The sequence below is a fragment of the Solea senegalensis genome, linkage group LG11 (assembly GCF_019176455.1).
Source record: "Solea senegalensis isolate Sse05_10M linkage group LG11, IFAPA_SoseM_1, whole genome shotgun sequence".
NCBI lineage: Eukaryota > Metazoa > Chordata > Actinopteri > Pleuronectiformes > Soleidae > Solea > Solea senegalensis.
In genome coordinates this window covers 15,722,138-15,749,206 of record NC_058031.1, presented here as the reverse complement: position 1 = coordinate 15,749,206, position 27,069 = coordinate 15,722,138, and the positions used below count along the sequence as shown (strand labels likewise).

The 27,069-nt window shown below is 41.4% G+C and overlaps 3 protein-coding genes across 9 annotated transcripts in view; all 3 read right to left on the bottom strand.

Moving 5' to 3' along the window:
• Positions 1-1,948: 1,948 nt before the first annotated feature.
• On the bottom strand, positions 1,949-3,142 carry her12 (hairy-related 12). Its single transcript, XM_044038862.1, has 2 exons — positions 3,009-3,142; positions 1,949-2,898 (listed from the first exon to the last, which is right to left on the bottom strand). Exons 1-2 carry the CDS (start codon positions 3,075-3,077, stop codon positions 2,476-2,478), a joined length of 492 nt encoding a protein of 163 aa, XP_043894797.1. The 5' UTR covers positions 3,078-3,142; the 3' UTR covers positions 1,949-2,475.
• A 3,701-nt stretch (positions 3,143-6,843) lies between these two features.
• Positions 6,844-8,358, bottom strand: LOC122777481 (transcription factor HES-5-like). The gene is made up of 2 exons (XM_044038761.1): positions 8,150-8,358; positions 6,844-8,026 (listed from the first exon to the last, which is right to left on the bottom strand). The coding sequence occupies exons 1-2, from the start codon at positions 8,210-8,212 to the stop codon at positions 7,589-7,591; spliced, it is 501 nt and encodes a 166-aa protein (XP_043894696.1). The 5' UTR covers positions 8,213-8,358; the 3' UTR covers positions 6,844-7,588.
• A 4,132-nt stretch (positions 8,359-12,490) lies between these two features.
• Positions 12,491-27,069, bottom strand: part of ubr4 (ubiquitin protein ligase E3 component n-recognin 4) — a 44,640-nt gene continuing 30,061 nt past the window's right edge. For all 7 annotated transcript variants that reach the window (XM_044039382.1, XM_044039384.1, XM_044039386.1 and 4 more), the window contains 41 exons: positions 26,772-26,999; positions 26,546-26,624; positions 26,215-26,451; positions 25,866-26,034; positions 25,488-25,632; positions 24,903-24,988; positions 24,727-24,814; positions 24,295-24,488; positions 23,909-24,148; positions 23,681-23,819; positions 23,412-23,537; positions 23,014-23,142; positions 22,564-22,913; positions 22,396-22,486; positions 22,162-22,246; positions 21,847-21,974; positions 21,497-21,626; positions 21,240-21,400; positions 20,941-21,050; positions 20,502-20,643; positions 20,194-20,275; positions 19,920-20,093; positions 19,268-19,389; positions 18,972-19,169; positions 18,789-18,869; positions 18,613-18,700; positions 18,252-18,379; positions 17,977-18,084; positions 17,773-17,889; positions 17,454-17,644; positions 17,157-17,330; positions 16,943-17,042; positions 16,572-16,790; positions 16,316-16,429; positions 15,993-16,135; positions 15,767-15,892; positions 15,490-15,684; positions 15,135-15,359; positions 14,304-14,394; positions 13,963-14,125; positions 12,491-13,823 (listed from right to left, as the gene is read on the bottom strand). In XM_044039382.1, the coding sequence (XP_043895317.1) occupies positions 13,759-13,823; positions 13,963-14,125; positions 14,304-14,394; positions 15,135-15,359; positions 15,490-15,684; positions 15,767-15,892; positions 15,993-16,135; positions 16,316-16,429; positions 16,572-16,790; positions 16,943-17,042; positions 17,157-17,330; positions 17,454-17,644; positions 17,773-17,889; positions 17,977-18,084; positions 18,252-18,379; positions 18,613-18,700; positions 18,789-18,869; positions 18,972-19,169; positions 19,268-19,389; positions 19,920-20,093; positions 20,194-20,275; positions 20,502-20,643; positions 20,941-21,050; positions 21,240-21,400; positions 21,497-21,626; positions 21,847-21,974; positions 22,162-22,246; positions 22,396-22,486; positions 22,564-22,913; positions 23,014-23,142; positions 23,412-23,537; positions 23,681-23,819; positions 23,909-24,148; positions 24,295-24,488; positions 24,727-24,814; positions 24,903-24,988; positions 25,488-25,632; positions 25,866-26,034; positions 26,215-26,451; positions 26,546-26,624; positions 26,772-26,999 (5,961 nt within the window). In that variant the 3' untranslated portion in view covers positions 12,491-13,758. The remainder of the gene's footprint in view (positions 13,824-13,962; positions 14,126-14,303; positions 14,395-15,134; positions 15,360-15,489; positions 15,685-15,766; positions 15,893-15,992; positions 16,136-16,315; positions 16,430-16,571; positions 16,791-16,942; positions 17,043-17,156; positions 17,331-17,453; positions 17,645-17,772; positions 17,890-17,976; positions 18,085-18,251; positions 18,380-18,612; positions 18,701-18,788; positions 18,870-18,971; positions 19,170-19,267; positions 19,390-19,919; positions 20,094-20,193; positions 20,276-20,501; positions 20,644-20,940; positions 21,051-21,239; positions 21,401-21,496; positions 21,627-21,846; positions 21,975-22,161; positions 22,247-22,395; positions 22,487-22,563; positions 22,914-23,013; positions 23,143-23,411; positions 23,538-23,680; positions 23,820-23,908; positions 24,149-24,294; positions 24,489-24,726; positions 24,815-24,902; positions 24,989-25,487; positions 25,633-25,865; positions 26,035-26,214; positions 26,452-26,545; positions 26,625-26,771; positions 27,000-27,069) is intronic.

Below are 27,069 nucleotides of genomic sequence, written 5' to 3'. Positions count from 1 at the left end.
GGAGGCTTGTGCTATTTTGTATTATAGACTGCATAAAAAATATTATATATTTTGTCTCTACCCATCCAACCATGTCTCTGTGTAGCTGAGGTGAGCAGCTTCTTCACATTAACACTGTATGTACTGATCAGGTGTGTGGAGGAGCTGTTCTTCATTTTCTAGGCAGTGATTAGCATAAGAAAGCCATGTGACTAAGGCAGTACTGACACCTGTGACAATAGGAGACACATCAATAACTGAGAGGTGAGGCGATCACAGGCTGACCAGCAGAGATTAAACCATTCCCAAGATTCATATCAGACTGTGAATTATATGCTGTCATTCTCTTATCAGCAGCAGCCGCTTATCACACACTCCAGTTACTCATCAGCAACACAGGCAAACACCTGATGTGCACCCAGGGGACAATTACAGATAAGATTTAATCCATTAATGGCACTCAGAGAAAAAAAAAAGCATTGAAAGTGGATTAATTAAATACCACTGGGAGAGAAAATTGTAGCAATGAATTTAATATTTTACTTTTTTTGCAGGGTTTGGTCCTTTAATTTGTCTCTCACAAACATATTCATTTTCTAAAGAAAGTTATACGCTAAGCTTAATTTTTTCTTAATGACTCTAAGAAAAGACACACTACTGAATGATGTGGGGAACTGATAAAGCAAGAAAAACAATGTCTTTGAATCAAAGGGACCATTAGAGTTTGACCTCTGCTGGGACCAAGGAGCAGATAAAGAAGTAAACATGAACACAAACATCCCCATAAACAAACACAGAATCTATTTTTACATCTCTGGTTTGTATCTCAGGACATCTCAGGTGTCTCGCTGTCTCTTATGTAGCACCAACGTGAAAAAATCGTAAAACTCCCAAAGCTCTTTGTACTATGTGGAATAAAACTTCTAAAAACCTTGTCCTGGTGGTCGTAGTGCTGACAATAAAACTCATGCTTGCTCACCCATGGCACACTTCGACTGTTGACTGAGGGTATTAAGCCGTGAGTGGACACACAGACTGTGGGAAAGCCAAGCTCACACTACTCACACATCTACTGGTCAATAGCCAATAGCCTGACCTCTGAGCCACAAAAGGCCTTTTCATCTCAAACAACAGCAGCCAACAGCAGCACTGTGTGTGTGTGTGAGTGTGAGTGTGTGTGCGCGCGTGTGTGTGTGTGTGTTAGCTTGTCCAGGTGCAGACCCTGAAGACACCCATGGGGACTCATGTCTTTATAGGACAAGGATTGTGATCTCCACGTGTAGAGACCGCTTTCTGAGGATTCAGGTTACAATTATGTTTAGATTACGGTGACTATGTGTGTACTTCTTTTTTTTTTACCTCTTTAGGACCTCTTTGGACATAAACACTGACCCAGCAGTCCTCATGGAGACCTGGTTCTAAAGAGAGGCTTTGGTTTGGCTGTCCAAATAAATGAATGAATGAATGTGGGCCCTTAAAATAGCTGTGTGTGTGTTTGTGTATATGGCTGCTCTAGTTTTTGACATGATTAAATGATTCCTTTTGGATTAACATAATTTAAATAAACGTTATGTTCCTAAAAACACAAAGGCTTAGAGGGACAGGTCTGTGTGTTTTGAGCCCTAACACAGATTTTCCTTGCAATGTACAAAAACATCCTGAAATCTGTTACTTTTTGGATCATACACCACCTCCTCTTTTTCAGATTTCATTAAACTCAGGACACTTTATGAGCAAATGAACTCTCTCTGTGTTTTTCTGGAGCTATTTCACCTGTCACTTTTCTTCTACACTTCCAGCTATGACTGGAGTTTCCCCATCAGTCACTCCGAAGTGAATAAAACTGTTCATGTAAAGTGAATCTTTAACATCTTTGTAAATGTTAATGTTAAAAAACCCCCCCCAATATGTTCAGTTAATCTAGAAACCGATTTTCTTTTTCAGTGATTGTGTCATTTTTATTGTTAATTGTCATACAAATGTTTTAAGAGCCAAAAATGTAAACAAAAAAACAACCACATCAACATCTTGGTGCAATACATCCACTTGTATTCACACACACACATTCACTCACAAACACGCATCATCCTCATCCAAATAAATTGGGCATAGATAATTCCAAACAGAAGAGAAATACTCTCGACAGCAGCTGTCAGCGAACACAGTATGGCAGATTTACAGTATAAACTGCATGTACCGTTACACTGAGCAGTCCACAAATAAACTCCACTGGAGTGAACACATATTTCATAAGATTTGACACAACCATCATCACTCAAAGTCAACCTCCAGCTTTAGACGTATACGGTAAAAGCAAACAGATCAAGTTGAAGCAGGACGATCTTCAAATACATGGCAGCCTTTGCTTTTACCACTTGTCCATCAATGTGATGAGACAAAATAAAGAAACCCACCACCAGTGAGCAGGGTGGAAATAATTTTCCTACATAGTGAGGGAGACCACAGGTTCCCTCAAGTGTCTGTGTCATAGAGTCTCTACCACGGCCTCCACACAGGTCCTCTGCTGCTGCTGCTGCTGCTGCTCTTCAGGAGCATGGTGGGACAGACTGGGGACGAGCTGCTGGCTCTCTGGACCTGATGGAGCTGCTGCTGCTGCTGCTGCTGCTGCTGCTGAAGACTCTGCAGAGGAGTGACAGAGCCGTCTGTGTTGGAGGCAGCAGACAGGAAGTGCAGAGAGTCCCTCCAGCAGTGAGAGTAGCCTTGCTTAAAGTCGCTCTGACAGAGGCCTGGCTGCAGCTGCTGCCTCAGGAAGCTCACAGTCATCTCCAGGATGTCGGCTTTTTCCAGCTTGGAGTTGGGTTCTTGCTGGTGAAACTCTTTCTCCAGGATGATTTTGAGCTGCTCGATGCAGGTGTTGATGCGATCTCGACGCATTTTCTCCACAACAGGTTTTCTCAGCTGTTGAAGAAGAAGAAGATGCAGCCAGGTCAGTTTTTGATTCAAGTCAGTCACAAACAATCACTCAGTTGTATTGTATAATGTGAAAAAAACATTCCTCCAGTACTCACTTTAATGTTGTCTCTCACAGAAATCCTCATGTGGTGAATAGAGGAGTAGTTTTCAGAGCAGGGAGCCATGTCTGTGCAGGTGAGGTGAGCTGCTGCTTCTTCTGGACGGTAGTTTGAGCTGTGATGTGCCTGCAGGAGCTGCTCCTCATTTTATACTGGCTGATTAGCATAACAAAGCCATGTGGCTCAGGCAGGGCTGGGGTTCCCACACTCCGACCGGTGGGACTCCCAGCACAACAATAGAACATGTCAATAACTCATAGGGCATGTATCTGTGCGGGGCATGTTTCCCAAGATAAGCAACAGGTCATTTACATGTTGTCAAGCAGTCGCTCAAGAATTTACCCTGGACTGCATGATAAGATTAGATAGAAAAAAAACGCAATACAACAAGGGGACGAGATACTAATAGATGTGGACGTCTTCAAAGGAAAAAAAAAAACTGCAATTAAGGACCAAATGCTTCACTGCAGTAAAACAATATAAACTGAAGGCTTTCAAAGACAGTTGCACCTCCTCAAGAAGCATTTTGGCGCACAGACAGGAGCATTGAGCAAACATTGCAATTAAAGTCAGTGCAACAGGTGACTTTTTGCAACTGTGGTCACAAAGTTAATCACAGTTTGGCTAAATGATGTTCAACACAAGGAGGCAAACAGGAGAAAGGACAGAGCAGGCAGTGGAGTCATCAGAGCCATGGCTGCAGGGGAAACACTTCCTTTTCCACCTGTTGCTTCCATAACTATGCACTGCTTAATGTCATAGGTCACTCCAGGCTCTTAAACACAGCTGCTCTACGACACATGAAATGTCTCCACACAATCTGGTATTTTACTGTTGCCATCAGACTACACAGTCTTATATGAGCTTTCTCTCTTCCCTTCTCTGTTCTCTGCATTGTGACCTTTTAAACTCATTACTTTCTGAACGTGAGCTGAGTGATATAGAGTATGAGTAAGCATCACTTCAGTTCAGTTCAGAACGTTATTGTCTCTTCAGTTGATGGTATATTAAAAAACTATTAAAGAAACATAATAAACTAAGACACAGGACTACATAGATACAGCGCAACCAAACTTAGCGGGGGAAAAAAACACATCTCAAGGTCATAAGAACTGCCGATTTAACGTTTTAAAAATGCAATTTTGAATAGTTATTATGTTTCTGACATTCTGTGTTCTGAATGAGTTCTGCCTGAGATGAAAAACACAGTTCTCAGATAGAAAGACAAACATTTCATTTCTAATTATTTCAACTCTATACGGAGTGACAGGTGTTATACACAGTCCTCACAAAACATTCATTCAGGTTTTTTTTGCCCAAGTTTACTCCCAAGTGACCAAACTCAGTGTCAGTCCAAGACATTAAGTTTGTTAACTATTTCAGTGATTTTCTTTTCCAATTATAAAAGAACTGTTTGTTCTGTTGAGTTCTTAAAAAAACAGAGAGCAGACAGAGTTTAATTATAAGCCCTTGTCTTAGTTTTCCTGAGGGTGTGTAGACCCTGTTGTAAGAGCACTGTGTCAAATTAGTGTCACGTTAATGGCATGATGACAGGGCTGGCACTGTGCCTCTGAGGGCCTCCATCACTGGCTGGCTCCAGATGTGAAGCTGCCCTTGCAGGCATGAGTGTGAGTAGCCCTGTCTCCCTAGTTTCCCACCATCCCCAACATCAGGGTAAATGACCTACAAAAGCCATGTCACTCCTCAATGCTCCTCTGGGAATGTTAATTGATCTTTTGTTGCAGGACAAACAGAAACTCTGTGTCCCGGTCCATCTGGGAAAAAATCAAGTCGACTGGCCTCGCTGCTTGGCACAGAGCAGGGCGACTGTCTTTGGTTTGCACTGACTTTTTTAATTTAGTGGATCAGCCGTCCGTTCACAATGCTGAGAGAAGCGATTAAAGTTTTCATTAAGTCACCGAGGTAAAGCCACAACAGTGAAACTAAGCCCAGCAGGTCTGTGACCTGTTGATGTTTCATGTGCCACAAGTGGTTCTTCAAATTCCTATAAAGGAATAACTAGATTATAAGCATTATAAACATTACTCTGTTATTGTTGTTTCTTTGTTTGTTTGTAGGTAAATATCTCTTTTATTCCTCTTTATGAATGGTAACATTTGAAAACACAGTCTGTCAGGTCACGTTTATGTTCAGCTTTATTATCCGTCCTCGCCATTGATTTCATTGTTGACATGTTTGTGTGAAATTGTGCCGCCAATGAAAGTTAGTGTGCACTACGCGGCTGCTGGGGGTCTTTGTCTACAAGTGTGTGTGAAGACGAGTTTCCCTCCCACCAGCAGCCTGAGAGCTCTAAATTCCTGCCATAGAGTCCAGGCCATCGCTCAGACCTGCGGCGGCACAGAGCAGCTTCCCATCAGCCATCTCTCTGTGAGTGTGGTATCTCCTGTTTCCCACACTCTGTGCCTATTCACTGGCCCTGAGACAGGAACAATAGAAGTGTGTCTTGTTACACATCACATTAGCTACGGTGTTTGATCTCCTGTTGAAGGGGGAGGGGAGGCCGCTTCAGCCAGACCATCTGGCCTGGCCAACAAGAGCCTGAGAAAGTCCCAGGCTTGCCACATTCCCCACAACTTCTGCTCACACACAAATAGTTGTGAAAGACTTTTGTGGCACTTGAGACGTAATTCAAGCGCTGGACAGCATGCCACAACCACCACAACAGAAGTGGGGCATGTGGCTTAAGCGTATGGAGCAGGGGTGTCTCGTCTCCACGGCCCAGGTTTTCAGTGGTTTTTAAACACCTGTGCACCAGAGAGGTGAGATACCATGAAACGTTAATGATCCCTGTGGGAAACATTGCATCGACGCACACAAGAAGAAGAGAAAAACTCCCGCGAAAAAATTAGGATACAGGGAAAAAAAATGTACCGCCTCATGAATAATGAAAAGTATAACATTACAATACTTTTATAAATGTTTACAGAGCAAATCAGAGCATGTGATTACACAGATATATTAATTCCTCACTGGCTTTAACAAGTATGGCCTTTTTATGTCATAAACAACTTCACAGATATATTTTTTTTATTCTATAGATCAGAACTTTAAAGCCGGTTATATAACTAATAATTCAAAATGTAAGTGCAAGTTATCAATTCTGTGCAATAAGTTTTATTTCTAACTTGTATTCTATTCCATTCTAAATTATTATGATGTTAGATATTTTGATAAATACATTTATTTAGCTGAAGTCTCTCTGGTAAATGCATGTATCCGTATAATTGCTCTTTAAAGCAGTGTCTCCCAAACCTTTAAAAACTATCACAGCATACTGTAAATCACGACACGCACACTGTGACATTTCTGTGACAGCGAATGTCACTTTGAATAGATAAACCAGACACTTCCACGGGAATTAAACACTGTTTTCTCACAAATATGATGCCCACAAACTGTTGAAGACACCTCTCAGCTTGTCAAACACTCTGAGCCAATAGACTGTAATTGGAGTTGCATTTGTCTGAGCTAAGTGATGCTTTTCATCATTTGTGCAATAAAAAAAAGAAACATTTGCACATGCCATACATGGTGTGCAATAACTCCCTGCTGCTATTGAATAATTATATGATTATAAATCCTGTGTTTTTCTTGTTTCAAGTGATGTGTGTACATAAATTACACTAGTCTGTTTGTAATATTGACTTATATTTATTTGACATATCATTTTGAAGGTCTTGTCATGTTTCATTCATGGTCAATTTTATGTTTTGATTCATATATCGTTAAGATTGTGTTTTGATAATCTAATACCCGATATACCAAATGTGACACACCCATTCCCCAGTTGAAAAAAGTGAAAACACCACTGTTGATTTTGCAAATCTTCACATGAAGATTTCAATTTATTTTCGTTCAAATGTTCAAAGTCAAACTTCCCAAGGAAGCAATTCGGCAGTTTCTTTTTTTGCAAAGATTCAAGCCAATACAACATTCCTTTATAAAAGGCATCGATAAAAAGACGAGGGAAAATATCAATATTGTACACGATGACAACTTCACCAGTGACACATCTTCACACACAGGCCAAATAATGGTTACTAACAGTCACAGTAAGGCATAATCAAAAGAAGATTTACAGTAAAACTGGATCCATGGGATCCATTTATGTCAAGTTGATTCATCAGCACCAAGCTGGTGGAACATTATCAGCCAGTGATACTCAGTATCAAAGACAAACAGTGGTTTAAACACATCGGTCAAACAATGTCTCAGACATTTAAACAGTTTTCACCCAATGTGGGTCTTACAATGAGGGATGTTTGCAAAACAAACAGAAATCAGGGTCTGATTTTCACTCTAAATCATGTAGAGTATAACATAACATATGTATATATACACATGGTGTATATATTTAGCAAAAACCTGAATCATTTCAGTCCTTCCAAAGGAAATACTGGGACATTCCGTCCATCTCTAATCAAAACCTCAACAATAATGATTCCTCTGCCGAAGCAAAAAGGAAACAGACTTCAATAAGTCTTCAACTTTCTGTCCATGACATTCACAGACGTGGTTCTCAGTCTCAGTGCGTTGGCGCTCCTGTTGCCTTCATTCTACCAGGGTCTCCACAGACCACAGCCGGTCTGATTCTTACTGGAGCTGACCTGATGGAGAGGAGAGCCAGGAGGTGAGAGGGTGCAGGGACTGGACTTGCCAGACGCCTGCAGGCCCTGAAAGTGACTGAGCAGCCGCCTGTGCGCCTGAGTCTGGACCTCACAGTGGGACAGGAAGCTGACAGCCTCCTGCACGCAGCGGGAGTAGCCATCAGTGCCGTTTGTCAGTCCAGCGGTCAAGCCGACCTGCTGATGCTGCTGCTGCTTATGCTGCTGCCATCTTCTCATGTAGGCCACAGCCATTTCTAAGATGTCAGCTTTCTCCTGCTTGGAGTCGGGCTGCTGCCTGAGGAACTCTGGACCCAGCAGTGACTTCAGCTGCTCGATGCTGGTGTTGATGCGGTCTCTGCGCAGTTTCTCCACCATTGGCTTTCTGAGCTGAAGGAAATATGGAGAAAAAAAAACATTTAGTCCAACTGAACAGCAAAATAACTTAAAAATAAAAATATTAAACAAACAGACTGATAAATAAACTTCAGCTTGGTTAAAAAAGGTGTTTACCTTATGAGCCGGAGTCAGGTTTTCCTTGGAGTAGTTTGCTTGCCCATAAACAGTGGGTGCCATAGTCGTGGAGTTAGGAGTGTTCCTGCTCGGTTTGAAGAGCCAGTTGAGTCTGAACTGCCTTCTCTCCTGCCTCAGCCCTGTATTTATACGCCCAAATCTCCATATGAATGTGTGGGTCTTGGGCTTGTTGGAGTTTCTCACAGTCCCTGGGCCAATGAGAGCGCTGGGAAGGGCTTTGAGGAGCGCAGGGCTGCCACATGCTCAATGAAGTGTTTATAGCCGTGGGGACAATGAGTGTGTCTCCGGGGAGCAGGTGGAGGAATAGACTGCTAGAGAAAGAGCCTGGGGTGGAGGGTGTGGAGAGGGAGGAGGGGGGATGTGGAGCCGGGAGACTGACCCAGTGCTTGTGTTGATATGGGAAAGTGGTGACCCCAGAGGGAAGCACGCCACTGTCTCATGTCATCTCCACCGCCACGTAATTGAGCACAAAGTGCCTCTGCCACCAGGCACACGTGGGTGTTACAGAGGGCCAGCATTTAGAAAAGATCTACATGCAGCCACTTCCACTAGTTTGACACGGCAGACTTCCCTCGTCCTGGAGATGCGCAACCGTTGATTTGAGATTAATTGTCAGAATTGTCTCTGAACCGTCTCTGAACCGTTGTCAGAGATTAATAAAAAAAGTTTAAGAAGCAGAAAATGTGAATTATTAGATTTGAATTTGAATTGTATCCTTTACGCTGGGGCTCATCAACGTGATATTTTAATTATGAAACAATAACTAATATTATTTTTCAATATGTACCTAGTTTGACTTAATTAAAGAATAATTATTCAGGTAGATTATTGTTTTTATTCAGGATAGAAAACATTGCGTGGACTCATGTGGTCAAGTCGTATATTACACCAATATTTATATATTCTCCTCTTTTAAAAAGCTTATTTTTATTTGCTATGGACCTTCATGTGAGTTGTTTATAAAGTTTGAATTGAATTGAAGTGGAATTTACATGTTGGAATAACAATACGACTACAACTATATAATGACTTTTCTTGGACCCTCATTTGAGAACCACTGAGTTAGATAACAAAATGAATGTATGCAGTGTACAGTATATACACATATATATATATATATATATATATTATACCGTGTATCAACTCATGGGCTCATTGAATATAGACAAACATTGACCCAATTGGAAACTCTTTGAAGAACACGACGGCATTTGAAGTTCACTTGAGTCTGATGGTGTTTGTTGTGTGCTGAGCTGCAGGAGGAGAAACGTGTTACAGCTGTAAACAGCCAACAGTCTCCACACTTCGGGCACATGTTCACACATCAGGCACATGTTCACACATCAGGCAGACAGACACACTCTCACTCACTTTCCCTCCCACACACACACACACAGCTGGCTGAACTGCCTGCTGCTGGCCACGTCTCAGTCACACGCTCCCTTCCTGCCTGTGTGGAACGTGGGAGCTGCTGTGCTCCTGAGCTTCCCACACTTCAGTGTTAATAACACTGAGCCTGGCGGCACAAAGGAAGTGTGCCCCATCGAACAAAGATTGACTGACCACCCCCCTCCCCCCCTCCTCTCTCTACAAACACACACACACACACACACACCCAGGAAGACAGGGCTGTCAACAGGGCTTCCAGGCTCACCATCTGGACGGTGCGTACGCTATTGTCAGCCAATCAAGCATGGGAGACGCTCGCCGTGAGAACTGGAGAGGCTGAAATAGAGACAGAAAGTTAAAGAGGAAGAATAGGGTGAGTGTGTGCATGGAGGGTGGGAAACTTTGAAGCTATAGTCTGAAGTTTTTTGGAGGGAAAATGAATGAAAACCACAGATTGGGTGAGATTAGAGTCGCAAAGACACAAAAACCTTCTTATAATACTACTACTACTACTACTACTAATAATAATAAATAACATAAGAAAATGAGTTGCGATGAAGTTATCTCATCATGTATTCCTATTTCATCAAAAGTAATCAACCACAATAAGTGTTTCAGAGTAAGTAGACACTCAGATCACAAGATTAAACTTTTTCTTAAAAATCTCTGTCCGTGATTTGTTACATTTTTTTGAGGCCTCCTTCTCCTTGTAGATCTTTTTCAGGCAGATGTTTCTCCTCCATGTTCTCACCACATATCACTCCCGTCCAAACAATAATGAGGATATCTCCCTTGTTAAAGGCGCATCAGTTGAGCAACAAGGGGGCCAGCGAAGGGCCCCTCCCACCTGTTTGTTTGGTTTGGGGCCCATTGTACCCCATGAATTCAATTAATTCATTCACATCCCATTGTCATAAGACTGCTTTGTGATTGGCCGACCACTGTGAGAACCAGCGTGGAATTACGTCGATGGGAAAGTTAGTTTAAGTATATAAGGGACGGACGTCTGAGTGCGTCAAATCATAACCGTGAGATCCTCTCGAACCTCACACACACACACACACACGTGGACTGACTGAACGACACCGGGCTTCACATTCACCATGAGGGATCAACACACAACGTAAGTGCAAACAAAACCCAGTTGATCTTCAGAGTATTCCTCCTCTGGTCTTTTGGCTTTTATAAGGTTATGAGGACCATGATCTTTGCTTTGGTAGTGATTCAGTAATCAGAACTATGCATCCGACATCCAAGAGTGAACAGTGAGCAATGTAGAGATTAAACTCCTGGGTCTCAGAACTGCAGAAGCCTCTTGGGTGAACACATGAATTTCAGGAATATTGACAAATGTGAATTTCCACACTGAGACTTGCATGGATACGTACACGAAATTTCAGTGCTGTGAACTCTAATAATTATGATTAAGGCACAAAAACAAAATGATATGTTCTTAATTTTGTTGTGGATTTGGCAGAGTCAACATTAAATTGACGTTCCTTTTTGTCTCCCTCAGCATGTGTAAAATGATGGTTTTGGAGAGGAAGTGCACAGACAAGGCAGTGAGGCTCCGCTCAGTGCTAGAAAGTCAGCTGGACTCTGGAGTGTCCAGCTCGGACATGTGGGACAAGACTGTGTCGTTCTTCGCGGTGAAGAAGGCCTTGATTTTCCACAATGGCTTCACAAAATCCTCCAGAGAGGCCTTGAGGTTGTTCCCCTCGTCAGCGGAGGATGTGGCTCCGCTGTGCTGCCAGTGAGACATGGACTCACACGTGGGACGACAAGACCTGAGACTGTGCAGTTTGACACCATGCTAAGACGAAGCTGGTGGAACTGGAAAATATGGACCGAAATCAAGAAAGAAAAAAATATTTGTCAAGATTTTGGTGTTTTCAATGAAAGTTGTGTGCACAATGTATAGTTATGATCTATGACCATAAACACTGTGATTTAACTTTAGGTCTGTAAATGGACCTGAACGTCTGCACTGCAGAAGACCTGGATGAGGTTTAAATTAAAACCCATATTCCTTTGTATAAAAGGGTGATGTTTATGCCAATGCATACTTTGTTTTATGACATTGTCAATTATTTTGTCTTTATTTGATCTATATAAATTGTCTTGCTGAAAGCCATAAGTGAAATGTGCAATATGTACTTTCATACACGCATTGAAATAAACATTTGTTTGCTGAACAAGGATATTTCACATGAGTGTGTCCAGTTGATAAGTGAGGACACTAAACCAATCACGTGCCCCAGTGTCGCCATCTAGTGTCCTGAATACAACAGTACCTCAACATATGACGTGCATTTTCTACATGTTCTGTCAAAATCCACATTTGTCACTATAGAAAGTAGTGGTGAGAGTTTGTATTAAAGTCGTAGTCTCCACAGACCTTTAAGTTTCTGCTCCAGTTTCATGACTGGGCTCTGACCTCTGACCTTTGAACTAAAGGAGTGGAGGTCAGTGAGGAAATACTTTGACCTCATAACAGAGTTAAAGATTAAATAATTAGTCCAACACATGAAGTGAAAGAATGAGACCCTAATTATTGGATTTACACACCATCTTTCAAATTATAAATTATATTTTAACTATGATAAAATGATTTTCATTGCATTTTTAGTGTTTCTCTTTTTTGACTTGCATGTTTACTGGACTCAGTATATGGTCCAGACATGGTGACTTGTCTTTTTTATTATTATTATTTTAAGGTCCAGTGTGTCTGAAATGGTGACATCTAAAACAATAAGTGTTTATTTTAAAGCAATTAGATGCTCATCAATAAGACATGTGGGCAGTATATAGTATTGTTTACCAATAATAATAAATCTGATTTTCACAGCACAGATAACAAAAATGAACCCACCTAAACGTTTTACACAATGAATGTGTATACATGAGGGAAAACAGAAGAGGTTACTGTGGTTATGATGTGGAATTATTAGGGCTTTATTAAGCATACGGTAAATTCAAAAAGCAGACATTCAGCAACAATGGAACACTGTAGCAGCGGGAAAAGGCCAGTCAACAAGAAAGAGGGTGAACTCCACACCATGCATTCAACTCTCGAGTCCAAGAACACCGGTTTTTCAGAAATCTGTTGCAAGGATTGACCCATGAGTGTTGCCAGTGCCTTTATGGAAAAACTAACACTGAATGAATGAGTGCAGGAACTGCTGCTAAAGAGGAGAAAATGAACGACAAAACAATAAGTCAAAGAAAAAAGGTGTTAAGGATATAATGTAGGGTGTGTTTTATTATTAATTTTGACAGGTCTGATATTTCTGTGCAACAGATGCAATCTTTTACATGTCCAAAATTTACTTTGTCACCAAGGCAGAGCTTTACGGAAAGAAATAAAACAAAATCACTCTTTTTTTTTCATTTTGCTTCAATAGTTGATAAAACACACACACCAAATAAAAAAAAAACCCTTTCTTCTTTGTCCATCACTTAATTCCAGTTAGAACCGAAACCTGGAAAGAGGGACAAGTTTTGCCCAAAACAATGTGACACTGACACCATCTGCCCTTAAAAAAGGCAAAGAAAACAAAACTTAAGCCAAACAAAGAAAAAAAAGGATGGAGATAAAAATCAAACACCACTCTCAATACGTGGCGGGTCAAATCCCAAAACATTTTTGTTATCTCGATATTGCACCCCAATATTAGGAGGAGGAGATGGTGCGGCAAAAGAGAATTCACAAGTTCCACCCCTCAACTATCTAAACTATTCTGTGACAATCTGTGATGTGGTGAAGCTTCAGGTTTGTTGGCAGTAACAGTCATGAAGCAGAAAAACACACTTCACATTTCTAATGTGACGATCAGTCCTCGCCGCATATGAATCACATCCACGACTCTTCTCTGAATCGCTCGCAATCAGAGGCGCAACATGTAAAACTCTGCTCTAGTGCGTTTCCCCTGTAATAGTGCCGCGTTTCTGTGTTAAGCGTTACAGAGACTTTGTGAGGAAATTGATGATTTTCTTAAGACTAGATACTGATTCTGCTTAAAGTTTAATTGAAGATGTTGTATTAGGATGGGAGGTGAGTCGGAAGCATGGTGTAAACCGGGTGTGTACTATGCGTATGTCAGTGTGTAAAAACAGTAATCTTTTTGTTCCATCAGTCAGTATCCCGGTATTATCTGTGGGTCTGTCGTGTGTTGGAGGCGAGAGGGCTAAGGTTTGCATCAGGGCAAAGAGTTCAACAAATCCTGCAGGAAGAGGTCAGGGTCTGCGATTTCAGAGAGGAGACCTGGAAAAGAAACGTGACATCAGGTTTCATGTTCAACAATTACACCACAATATTCATGAATGGAGAAAAGTAGAAAACTGTGAATTTATTTCCCAGAATAAACTGATTGTGAGAAGGATCCTGTAGTGAGTTTACTGACCTACAACATCAAAGAACTCAGACAAGGACTCAGCGGGCATGAGTTCATCCTGGAAAGTTCTGAGCACGCGCTCTGAGGCCTCGTAGATGGGCATGTCGTTGTGACGGACATATTCTGCCAGTGAGAAGGACCACCCACCCTCGGTGTTGCTGGTGGGAACTTTCTGTTTGGTCAAAAGGCAGAGAAGCAAAGGTGAGTCCACTTAGTATTAACATTACAGCAAAATGTGTCACCGTTTCATTTTTACTTGAATGGGTTTTTGTCGTTTCTCTGCAACATTAATGACTGGAATTGAATTTCTCTGATCAGTGCACATAACGAGTAATGTGTCACACACTCACCATGAACATGTCATAGACGAGATCCACCAGGCCCCAGAAGAGAAGAGGCGAGCGATAGACTGCATATTCCTTTGGTGCTTTGTCTGCGAGTCTGATAATAAAAAAGGGACAGATTAACTTCATATAAACCATCAAAACTAAATAATTGTGCACACAACTGTTTGTATAGTTTTAAACATCCAGTGAGTAAGAATTCCTGAAATTTCATGGTGACACTGCAGATTATAACAGACTCCCTCTGTTCATCACTTCCTTTGATTAAATCCTAGTATAAATAAGTATGTGGCCTACACATACTAATAACAATGTTGACATATCAAAAATGTTACACAATAAACTTGCCCTCAAAGATTTAAGCAGAGAAAGCCTAATGTAAGCGGAGGTGTTACTTATATCATGGTGTTTTATTGGCTTTTTACAGGACATACAAACAGCTTTGAAAAACGAAAAGCCTTCTTTTTAAAAAGGTCCAATGTGGTAGAATGAGTAACTTCTAATGGAGACAAACTCCTTAAAGCAATTATTAAAGCTTATTCTCAGGCTATGGAAATTATACACGTATACCAACATATTTATGGGTATCATATTCAATTTGTACCAATAAACCATCCTAAATATCACACAGTGAATCTGATCCGATTAAAACAAAGTAACATTTTCATAAGACATGTTCTAAAACACAGGTAAAACACCTCACCCATGGAAGAAAATTATCATTTCATGTTGCATCGCATTCAAATAAGTTGATGGGATTTAACATGGCTGCCAAAGATGCTACTATTCCCACACATGAATCATTCACAGAAAGAGAGAAAAAGTGGGTAAGCGTACTTGTTGGTGCTGACTGCAGAAACCTTGCGGACATGTGCGGTGACCAGAAGTCTTCGTAGGAAGTAAATGCGTGAACTCCTCCAGCGTTCAGGTGGCATGATGTGCATGGCCAACGTTGTGAAATAGTGTGGTCCTTCAACATCGTACGAGCCCTCCACCCACTTCTCACATGCCTGCTCCTGGAAACTCTGCAGGTTCTTTTCTTCCCGAGATGTAGCCCTTGTACTGCAGTGACACAGTTTGCACAAGAAAGTGAGACGGGGGCAGAAAAACACAGCGAGAAACTGACATCGACTGAATGTCTGGTGAAAAGTTCACCCTGTCAGATGCAATTTGAGAAGTTAACAGAACATACGTATTAAGGACATAGAGCACAGTGTGGATGATGTAGGGGATGAGGTGGATGTTGCTCTCTCGGCCTCCTCCTCCTGTGTCCACGCTGAACGATTGTTCAGTAGCAAAGCGGAGGAACAGAAGTTTGGTGTCATGGATGTTGAGTTGGTACGTGGGCTCCCGCTGGCCTGTGCACTCCTGCAGATATGTATTGTGTCTGGGAGGAAAGAGAGAAATGATTCATTGTGTGTTTTACAAAGTGAGATGTCAGTCCTGCGAGTGCTGGCGCATGACTTTACCTTGCTAAACATGTAGCAAAGGCCGATTCTGGAACATGTGGCCCCCAAACGGGAAGCAGCCCATTACACTTGGTGTTGGCGTTCTGTAGAGCAGCACTTTCCCACTCCTCTCGCCCCCGGGCCAACCTAGCAAAGAGGAAAGAAAAACAAAAAATGCTCAGTTACACATCTTAAAAAGGTTGAGGCCACAGAACATTGGCAGATACGAGATGATGTTGGCAGTTACCTGACAGCAGCCAGGTGGCAGTCGTAGTGGACTATGTTAAAGTGCGACACAGTGCTGTAGCCCTGCTGCTTGCGAGGCTTGTTTTCAAATTCCTCCAATGACACTCGCTTTGTGAAAGTGTAAATACCCAAGACTTTGGTTGGCTGAGATCAGAGAAAGGGACCACAGTGTTAATTCAAAACCTCAATAGGCATTTTAATGTACAAGATTTTCAAATCATCTACATACTGGGTACATAGCAAAAAAAAATGACAAGTATATTAATGCAACCCGTTTAACGCTATATGATGTGATTCACCTATAACCTGTCATGTGTGTCATACCTGAAACTTGTAACCTTCTCTACAGATGCAGCAGGTTAATCCAGGCTCTTCAATCAGCTCTTCCATTTGCTTCAACAGTGAGGTCTTAGTCACCACCTGACCCTTCTCATTGGTCTGAAAGGAAAACACGAGTAATAATTGACAAGGAACGGAGTTACGGTGATGAAAATAGAAACGGTTTGGAAGGAAAAAGAAAATGGAGACAACAATAATAAGAATAAAAACAGGATAAAAAACAGGAAAGAAGAAGCAGTACCGTCATGCCCAGTGTTCCCAGGGCCTTTTGCCTCATGGCCATAGCCATACGCTTCTTCTCAGCTCTGGTCTCCCTTCGAGCTGCATCAATCTTCAGGTTGACGTCACTGTGCTCCCTCAGGGCCTCCAGAAGGTTCTCTGCCAGAGTCCCGATACCTTCGTCACTGGATACCTGCTCCAGCTTGTGCAAGTTGGTTATTGAATCTGTGCCTATCAGCATCTGGACAGAAGATTAGAAGACCACTCATGCTGGGTTGTTCAACAAAAACATGTTGTAGCTATTTTTGAAAGCTGGGCCTAATGATTCCTAAGTCTTCCATGGTTGGGGTATAGGCCTAAAAAATTTTTTTTATTAATTAACTATAACAGTACCTGTGTGGGGGGATGCTGGGTAGCCAAACCACGAAGCAATCTGAGAATGAAGGGTAAAGCTGGTCTGGAGAGGAACCTCTTCCAGACATCTGCATCCAGACTAGAGAGTTCAGAACAGCAAAAAAAACACTTTAGGCACAAATATTAAGTGCAAATATTTTATCATATCAAAGGTTTTTGAGAGACTCTGCTATTAAAGTCCTAAGACACCTACTTTTTGGCATTTGGGATATGCTTCTTCATGTAGTCGAGTGCATTCTGTGTGATTCCCTTTTGAAGAATAAGATCCTTCAACTGATGGCCATTGCTATTATTTTTGATACCGGCAGCAATTTTACAGAAGCAATCCAGAAACACTTTGTCATCTGCATTGTGCTCCTCATCGTACCTTAAAAAACAAAGAGGTTTTCATAAACTTGATTTACTCTCTATGATGTAAAATTATCAACTGTCATGACTTAAATTCAAATAATTGCTTATTTGTGGAAAAAGAAAGTTGAGTGGCGCTCACTTGTCAAAGGTGCAAAACGGTTTGAAGCGTTCTACCAAGATCCTCATCTTCTCTAGTTCGCCGAAAGACAGATATGGGATGATGCGCAGCAGACCCTGCAGCACACTGGGGTTGGAGCGCACAAATGGGGTGTTGATCTGGTCTAATAACATGACCAGCTGATCCTTGTCTCCTGTCAGCAGCAAATTTCCCTGAGAAAGAACCAAAAAGACAACGACCATTTATAGCAGACAATAAAAAGAACAGAGTTTTTCTATCTTTGGTTCCTACACTTTTTTTTTTTTTAATTCACAGGGTTGAATGTGTTTCAGATTCTTACCTTGTCCTCTGAAATCTCTGCATTGGCTTCATCCAGAATGATTTCCATGATGCTCAGAACTTGTTCAGCGATGGAGGCTCCACCACTGTCCTTACTCTCCTGTTCTGCGACTAAAGCCTTAAGTGAAAAATATGAAATACTGATTCTTATTTTGCCCTTCTGCACATGAACCAAACCACATTGACATTGCACAGTCAGACTCACTAGGTTCAGAGTTCCCAGCATGACGTTGAGTGTGTTCATTTCTGGTTTGACCAGCTGCTGCCTGTTGATCTTCACTTTCACACAGTAGCTGAACAACTTCAGCAAAACCTGTGAGTGAAATGCATACAATATAAGTCAATATATTAGTCAATGTTGCAACTCTGCTTCTGCACACACAACTGGTACACCATAATAAACACAAATTTACATTTAAAAACACATTTTTAGCTTGAATACAAAAAGAGAAAGAAACAGCCTAACTGTAAAGGGCTTACAGTGAGCAGATGTCTTCCTTGTTTGAAATCTTTGATTCCAGACAGTCGGTTGAGCATACACTCCAGTCCTCCACACTGTGCCATGACTCCTGCCATCTTGTACACCTCCTCATCATCTTCTTCCTCATCTGTAAAATTGCATGGTAAAATATATATTTTTTAACAGAAATATAAGATAAGACAAATATAATACATAACAGATAATAGGTATAATTTTCCCCCCAGTTTTTCAAGAATTATATATGATGTGATAAGGAGAGTGTCAAAAGCAAAATATTTGGGACAAATACACTTACATTAAAACAGGTTCAAGGTAATGTTCAAACTTGTGCACATAAAGTCAGTTGATAGAAAATCAAACCTGTGGTTGAGTCCAGTGACTCTATAAACTCTTCAGTGGCATCTCCAAGCAGACCTCTCATTCGATAGATGATTCTCATTGGCTCACCCTTAAGAAAAAAGCCACAGAATCCATCACTTATTACACGGCTCTTCAGAGTACTGTTAAATGTTTTTCAAAGACAAAGTGACTCTTACCTCATTAGTAGGGCACCAAACCTTTTTGTAGACCTCAGCCACTGACAGATCCAAGCTGATGATTTTGTTATTCACCAGAAGCTAAGGAGAACAGAGCAGCATCGTCACCTTTAATAACTGAAACCCAAACAACTGAGGGACATTTGTGCAATGGGGAATGAAAATAGTGAAGTGTCACTTTACCTCCATGCCACTGTCATCTTCAAGAAGTGCCACCAGGTCACAATCTTGGCAGATCTTGTTCTTTATGTCTCTCATGAGAGGGCCAATGCCTGGCTCATTGCTGCTGTAGGGGTTTCCTGGCATGCGGCCCTGCAGGAAGTCTTCCTGCTGAGGATCCTTTTCCAGTGTCACAAAGAACTCGGTCACCTCATTCTCCTCCTTGACACAGACAATAAAACAAAGATTCCAGATGAAGACAATTCTACATGCTGTGTTTTATGAGTTAAATGATATACATGACAGTCAAGGTAACTCACAGGATAGATGATGCTGCACAGTCTCTCAAAAATAAACACAGGGGTCCTGTAATCATCCAGGTTGTACCGCTTTGCAGTCTCTATGCACACTGCCATGAAGGCTTTGGTTTCAGACTCAGTACCTGTGAAAAGTACAATACAAAATGTTAAAGAGAAATATAAAATACATGGCAACCTGAGCTGAATTACCAGCTTGGAAACCAGAATAACCATTGTGCTCATGTTTATTCTCTCTCTTAAAAATGTGGAGCCCCATAAAGTCAGGTCATTCACACACAAAGGTGGAATGACAGAAAAGTGACGGCTCTATCGGTTAATTTCACTATTGTGAAAGGATTAACAGGACAACACAATCGCTCCAACAGAAGAACACATGGAGTCAATGAGGTGGATTTGCTGTACTACATGCATAATTTGGTGTAACTTATCAACTGACCATTTTATTTTGTGACCAATGATGGATTGTAGATTTAAAATCTATGCTTTTCATGTTATTCATGAGTAGTAGAAATGGGGTGAAGAAAAAAATAAAAAATAAAGGCAACAGCTCAAAGGTAAAAGGTCCTTCTCACCAAAACACAAACAATCGTCTTTTACAGTAAGAAGTCTGAAAACATTAACATGTGTGTATAAAACATGAGTGAGTGCAGACCTGTCGTCATGTCCTCGAGCATCTCAAGCAGCATGTCCTGAGTCTCATCTATGAGTTTTGTGCGCTGCACCACCAGCTTCCTCAGGCAAAGGTAACCGTTGAGAACGGTGCCGACCAATTTACTTTTAAAATGCCGCTTTATGGACTCCACCTCCACAAAAGAAGAGAGTAAACCTGTAGGGACACAAACCCACAAATCATTTGAATGTTCTCAAAGAGACTTTACCACGGTGTGTTAGTATATGCTGAAATCCTCACTACACAAGAAACATACCAGTCAAACTCTTGAGGGCGTAGCCTTGCTGCAAGTCAGTGCTCAGTGTAGCTTCCTCCAGAGCAAGCAGACTAGCGATTTCCTTAAGAGAGCATTAATAGATTTAATTTTACAGTCGTATAATTTTTGACATACTAATACTGTGCATAGTTTGATCAGTATAATCAAAACTAATATTTTAATATCTAATTAATTTCTCATGTAATTGAATACATGAGAGTATCTTCAAAACAAAACCGTAAATTATACTTTGAGTAAACAAACAGGCTTATACAGCTGCTCTGTACATTTCTTTTAAAACTTGTTACCTTGGTGATCAGGCTACCGATGAAGGGCAGGACTCCACGGGCAGCCAGGTACACCTTCCAGTGTGTTGGTTTGATCAGCTTCTGGTACAAACTCAGATACTCCACTGCACACTCTCCAGCATTACTCAGTTCATCCAGATAACTGAAAGACACAGGAAGAAGTAAGCTGTGTCAGCCGATACACAGATTTTCCATTTCCTGTTGACAGCTTATTTTTTGTGACAATTTTAATAGTTTAATAGTATTACAATCCAGTAAGATTATGACGATAAACGGATGAATACAATATTAAGTAGTATACTTATACATGTTAACAAATATACACTATATTAAACACACAGTCTATATTTGTTAACATGTATATTTTTGCAATGAGGAGACGTTATAGTCTACCATTCCTAATATCACACAATGTGATAAACTGGTTTGAGACTCTTACCTGGTGAGCAGACCCAGGACCTGTTGTTTGCGACTGGGGATTGTTGTGAGGGCTTCCACAATAGTGCAAGCTGCCTGTCTAGCTGCCTGAGTGGCAGGTGTGAAAAGTACCTGAAAACAATACAGTTCAAGTTAACAAGTGTTCTGCTGGTTGGTGCTTTGATTAGTGAGTTATTTCTCAGTTATTGGCTATGCAGCTGATTTCTAACAGTGTTAGCACATGTAATTTAATGATAATATGGCAAACACCAACAATATCGCAGCAACTGTGCATTTTAAACAATATTTTTATTAATTTACCTGCCGCAGCCAGTTGTTGTGGCTCAGTTTAAGCAGACGAGGGAAAAGGCCGTCACCTTTTCTGGACCTCATGAACTGCTTCCACTTCCAAACATACTTTTCCAACAGATACTGCTTACGCAACTCAGCCTTGCCCTGAGGTTTAGACGCAGCATCCTGACCTATTCACATTGACATAAATCCAACATAAAAAACCCATCCTTTCAATGCAATCAACATGATATATGACTAAACATTTTTTCCGAATCAGCACTTACATCGTGCTAGAAGACACTTTTTCCAGGCCTCATAAGAAGCTTTGGGGTCCTTCTTGAGCCACAGTTGGGCCTGGGCATGGATTTCATTACTGTAGGGTCTGACTGTGGTCAGGGACTCAACAGCAGCATCCTTTCAACAAAAGAAAACACAATGTTTTGTAGGGACCATGAAACAAGGTAACTGACAGAGACTGCATATTTAACCTTTATATGTCCTGAGATGTTGTATTTAGAAAAAACAAACAAAAAACATGATGTTGGATTGATACCCCTGGCATGAAAACTATCCCAAAACAACAAACCAAAGCATGACAGAGCAGTAATTGGGTTACAGGGTTTAGGAATATTACCTTGTTCTTCTTGCTAGTGGGAGCAGGAGGCTTGATGAGCTTTTGCAGGATTCTCAGACACATGAGAGTGATGTTCTCCACCACAACAGGCGTCTTTATATTCACCGACATGAGGAACAGACTGAGAGCTACGTGGAAAAAAATAATAAAAAAATACAATAACTGTGAAAGACAGCAAGGACAACCCGAACTCAGTGAAGGCTGTGGGACAGCTGAGTTAAAACTCAGAGATGACAGAGATTGTTAGAGATTATTTGTCAGGTTAGGAATCAAACCAGAGACTTAAAGCGGAGATGGGGTAAGAAAGCAGCTTACCACAACGTAACCTTAACTCCCAGCATCCTCCCTCTTTGGAAATGGAGTCCGTCAGCAGGAGCATCTCATACTGCAGATTGCTAACCTGTTGATAAAACAAGGTATCATAATTCACATGAAAATGGCTTTGCTGTTATGATAAACATGACTCCTAGAAAAAGGCCAATACGTATGTAGAAAATCTACATTTTTCTTTAAATTAATTGCTTCAGTAGGACAAGGAAGAGGACATACCAGGTCAGGATTGGCCCAGTGACCTTTGAGGGCTGCTGACACCTTGGCGATGATGAGGTCATTCATCTGCTGGGTTGCTTCTGGGTGATCTCTGAAGGAGTTAAAGGTAAAATAAATGAAGATACTCAACTCCTATACCAAAACCTGACATATGAGGGAGGGACATACCGGGTGAGAAGACAGATCAGCTGGCGCACCTCCTCCCTCATGGCTGCTGTACCACGTCGCAGGTTGTACTCAAACAGTTCCCGGATGAGCCCCTGCAGCACCAGGATCTGCCGGAGGGCTGGGTTTGTGGCCAGTGCACGTAGCAGTGTGATACAGTGACCTGTGACAGCTGAGGCACAGCCATAGCACTTGGTAGAGGACGTGTGGCCACAGCCTAGCACAGACAGAGCACGGTACTGACTGGCAGTGAAGGTGGGCTGGTGGCTGCTACTGCTTCGGGATGATTTGGTGGCAGCTTCTCTTTGCTGCAGATCATATTCCAGGAGTTCTTTGCGAGATGCAAGCACTTTCTAAAAAAAAAAAGAAAAAAGAGAGAATGTAATGTGAGCAGGAGAGAAAACAAAAGCAACCAGTTAAAAGAGAAAAATAGAAAATATTTTGTTCTCTCACCTGTATAATCTTGGAAAGTTCATCAAATGATGTCTTGCAGTCACCACTGTACTCTTGGGCCAACTGCTGAATATACCTGTTCACATTAGCAGAGGATGTTCCAAGTCCAGCCCCTGCCCCGGTGTCATCCTGGAAAAGACGCATGAAAAAAGAAGAAATATTACAACACGATAAAATAAAAGCATGGCTTTCAAAACATTTTTTTTTTTTAAACTTAAATACTACTAGTGCGTATTACCAATATTGTTGGTCATCTCTTATTAAAGCCTTTCAAATATGCATTTTCTTTACTGTCGATGAATTACCAAATGCCAACTGGAGTGAATGACTATTGCGGATATAAGAAAATTAATACAAAAAGTAGATGTACTGCTCAAGCCCTCCATGTGACGACTGACCTGTGGCTTTTCTGGTGCTGCCTCATTGACTTTTGACAGAAGACTTTCCAACTGTGGCCTGTGCCCCATCAGCTGGTGATAGACCCGGTCAGCTTTGTCCAGCAGGGTGTTGATGTTGGTCACAGCCTACAGAAAGGATTAAAGACACAGAAAGAGCAAGAGAATCAAAACTCATTCAGTGGAAACTATTTCACTGAATTACAAACCACTGTGCACATACACATGCATACAATTTAAAATAATTCCTTTCTCAAAAAGTAACTGCTTACCTTTTTCCTGTCTTCCTCATTTTCAATTGGATCCACAGCACAGCATGGTTTAGCATAAAGCATGAAGTCAAATCGGGCATATTTGCAGAAACCACAGGCGTTGCACAGGAAGGGGTCTTTTTCATCGTAGTTGATTGACCTATAAGGACACAACCACAATGTTATGAGAAAATCAACTAAAATGTCTACAATTAAAATTTCAGAACAGCAAACACCTCTGTTGCTCACCTGCACTTGTGGCACTGATACACATTCTCACCACAGTTGCCACACACACCAGGGTTAGCGGGCACAGAGGCACTGCAGCGGGGACACTGCAGGGTTTCAGTGGAGGCCTGGTAGTTCTCATAAAAGTCAGAGAACTCGATCATCAGGTTGGAAGCAACGATGGGTAAGGGAAGGTCGATCTTCACCTCGGTCTGTCCAGGTGTCAGCTGAACCTTCTTTGCTTTGTGCCAACGAGCAGGCCTACAAATACATAGCAAAAAGTTTGAATAACATCCAGTCAAGTGTGTAACCAGTGTACGCAAGTAATCTTAGCATCTTAATAGTTTAACAACCAACATGACCACACAACTAGATAGAAATACCAGGAGATATTTGTTGAGACTTACTTGTTCTTCAGTTCCACAATGGCCTGTACTGTCCGGTTGTTGTAGTAGAGGTTGATGGTACGAACCATTTTGGTGCGTTTGAGGTCACCAATCTTCACAGTGACTTTACTGATGGTGTGACTGCCAATGAGCTTGACAACCTGCTGCGTGGTGGTGTAGCGGGTGTCCACTTTGATGGATGACAACTTTATATTCTACAAGAAAAATGTGCAACACATTACACAACTTGAAAACAACAACAGACATAGGTCTTGTCAGTTTTCAGTGACCTGTATGTGTTCTGTCCACATAGTATTGACATAAAAACAAAAACCCTCAGCCTGTCAGGCACACACAGATACAGCGACTTCCACTAAAAGTAGATGAACATCTTGCATTCTATTTTAGAGGTCAAAATTGTCGCCATTGAATGAGGTCATGATTTGCTCGTACCGAGAAGGGAACTTCTGGATTGTTGCACACCAGGCAGGGATCACTCTCCAGGTAAAAGCCATCAAACTCCACTAAACCTGAAAGAGTGCTGCGGGAGAGAACACAAAAGATCTGATATATGTACATCACATACATGAATTAAAACTGTATTCTTCAAGATGTTTGTGTAGACATACTTGTAGATGTTGGAGTTGGGGTGATTTGTCAGGATATGGTTCTGTGCCCTCAGGATTTCTACAGCTTTTTGTGAATATTCCCTCAGCTGGAGCAGGAAATGGAAAAATTTATACAATTTCACATACTGTATGTATGAACATAGCTTTTACAACACTTATTTACTAAAAAAACTCAAATACATCCAAAATAGGAACATGTGCACATTAAGTGCACAACAGTATACAATGTGTCTGTTTAAATATGTCTGGACATTCTTGTGTTCAACTAATCGTGTATTTAATCATGACAACTGAAACTTTATTCAAGAGATTTAAAGCTAAACCAAAACAAAAAATCCAACAAAAGACACTCAAATTATATTTTCAAACAAAGTAAAAAAACTATATATAATATAGTTTACTGTACCTACAGGTTTCTTGTACAGGTACTAAACTATGCACATTGATCAAATGTATAATTAAATATGCCAGAACAGCCACTTTGCCACAGCTGCTGTCACATACTTCCTATTCTAGATGTTTTAAATCCAATGTCTGAAAAAACATGATGCTAAAAAAAATCTATAAAACCATACAGTTACAAACCTTTCTCTCAGTCTGAGGAGTTTTCAATGAGAAGTATCCTAGCAGGTCAACAAATTGAGCAGCTTTCCGGCCATAAGCAGGGAGCTCAGGCCAGATGGCCCAAGTCAATTCCAACAGCAGCTCCTGCTGAGATTTATTGGAATTCCTGCAGAGAGATGCAGATGTCAGCCAATGGCCAAAGTTTTGATTTCACTATCTTATGATTAAATAAGATTTTTGCTCAAAAATAATTTCATTGCTCATGCGTTTATGCGCTATGACTTTTTGTATCACCATTAATGGTAAGAGTATGAGTAAACCAGGCTAAGAGAGAGGGAGAGAAGAACGATGGTGTGTCAGAATGAGCCTTAACGGTCTATGAAATGTGTTATATGGTACCTGTAGATATGAAGTGCCAAGCAGTGTGCTTGCCAGCGCACAGCAGATGAGTTGGACTCTAGCAGGAAGCAGCGCAAAAACTGAATCAGCGTCTCCTTATCTGCAAACTTGTTAAGCTGACTGACCAGACCCATACACAGCTGATCCTCCTGGCTGCCAACCCCATCACCTGTGGTCAGCAAACAAAGATAAAACACAGTCAAGACACTTGCACCTACTGATCATTTTAACCATCAATTATCCTGTTCAGGGTCACTGTGAGACTCGAGTCTCTTCAAGCATTGAGTGTGTGCCAACAAACAAATCAACCAAGCAACTAAGTCAGAGGAAGTCTATGGCGCCGTCTCACCCTCTTTGTCTTTTTCCTTGTCCTCTTTTTTGCTCTTTTTACTGGAAGACTTGCTCTGAGAGGACTGAGAAGCTCCGGTCTGTCCTGCACTACTGGAGCCTCCAGAGAATGTTGAAGAGGAGGAAGAGCTGGCCAGCACCTTACTGCCACACAGAGCACAGGAGAGCAGCTGCAACAGTACTGGAGAAACTCCCTCATCCACGAGGAAGCTGACTTGGAGAAGGAAGTACAGCACAGCTGGAGAGAGATGAGAATGAGAGACAAACAAAGTTAACAATATTGGCGTTAATGTTGTATTTAATTCAAGCCAAAAAAATCTGGAAGAACTTACAGTCATCCTTCATGCAGAACTTCTGCCAGTTGATTGTCCTCTGAGTGGCAATTTCAGCACATGCTTTTAGATGTTCCATCTAAACAAGAGAAACAAGTTAAATTCAAGCACTTGATTTAATAAAATCTCAATCCACACAACAGTGGACTGTAATAAAGGGTCAAACATGCTACCTCACTATGACAATTTAGGTGTAGCTTAATGACATCGTTCACAGGACACTCACCAGATTGATGAGTGTGTCATACTGTAGAGCTGAACCAGAGGTGGCTGTAACCACACCGGCCCGAAGGAAGATGCCCTGCTCTTCCAGAAGCTTCTTGATGCTGCGCATGTGTGAGTCAAGAGTGTGCAGATCCCGCAGCTGACGATATTTTTCCTTGGAGCCACAAATAAACAACAACAGTTTTCTGACTTGCCTCCTGACAAACGGAGTCTGCTGGATCATCAGATACTGAGGAGAAAGCAGAAACAGAATTAAGACTGTGTAAATTTCTTTTAGTCAGTCAGACACTAAAAGTAGA

Bases quoted from the DNA above. Each gene is read 5' to 3' on its own strand.
- her12 (XM_044038862.1), bottom strand. From the start codon at position 3,077: ATGGCTCCCTGCTCTGAAAACTACTCCTCTATTCACCACATGAGGATT. The intron at 2,899-3,008 runs GTGAGTACTGGA...CTTCTTCAACAG, and splicing joins CTGTGAGAGACAACATTAAA to CTGAGAAAACCTGTTGTGGA.
- LOC122777481 (XM_044038761.1), bottom strand. From the start codon at position 8,212: ATGGCACCCACTGTTTATGGGCAAGCAAACTACTCCAAGGAAAACCTG. The intron at 8,027-8,149 runs GTAAACACCTTT...TATTTCCTTCAG, and splicing joins ACCTGACTCCGGCTCATAAG to CTCAGAAAGCCAATGGTGGA.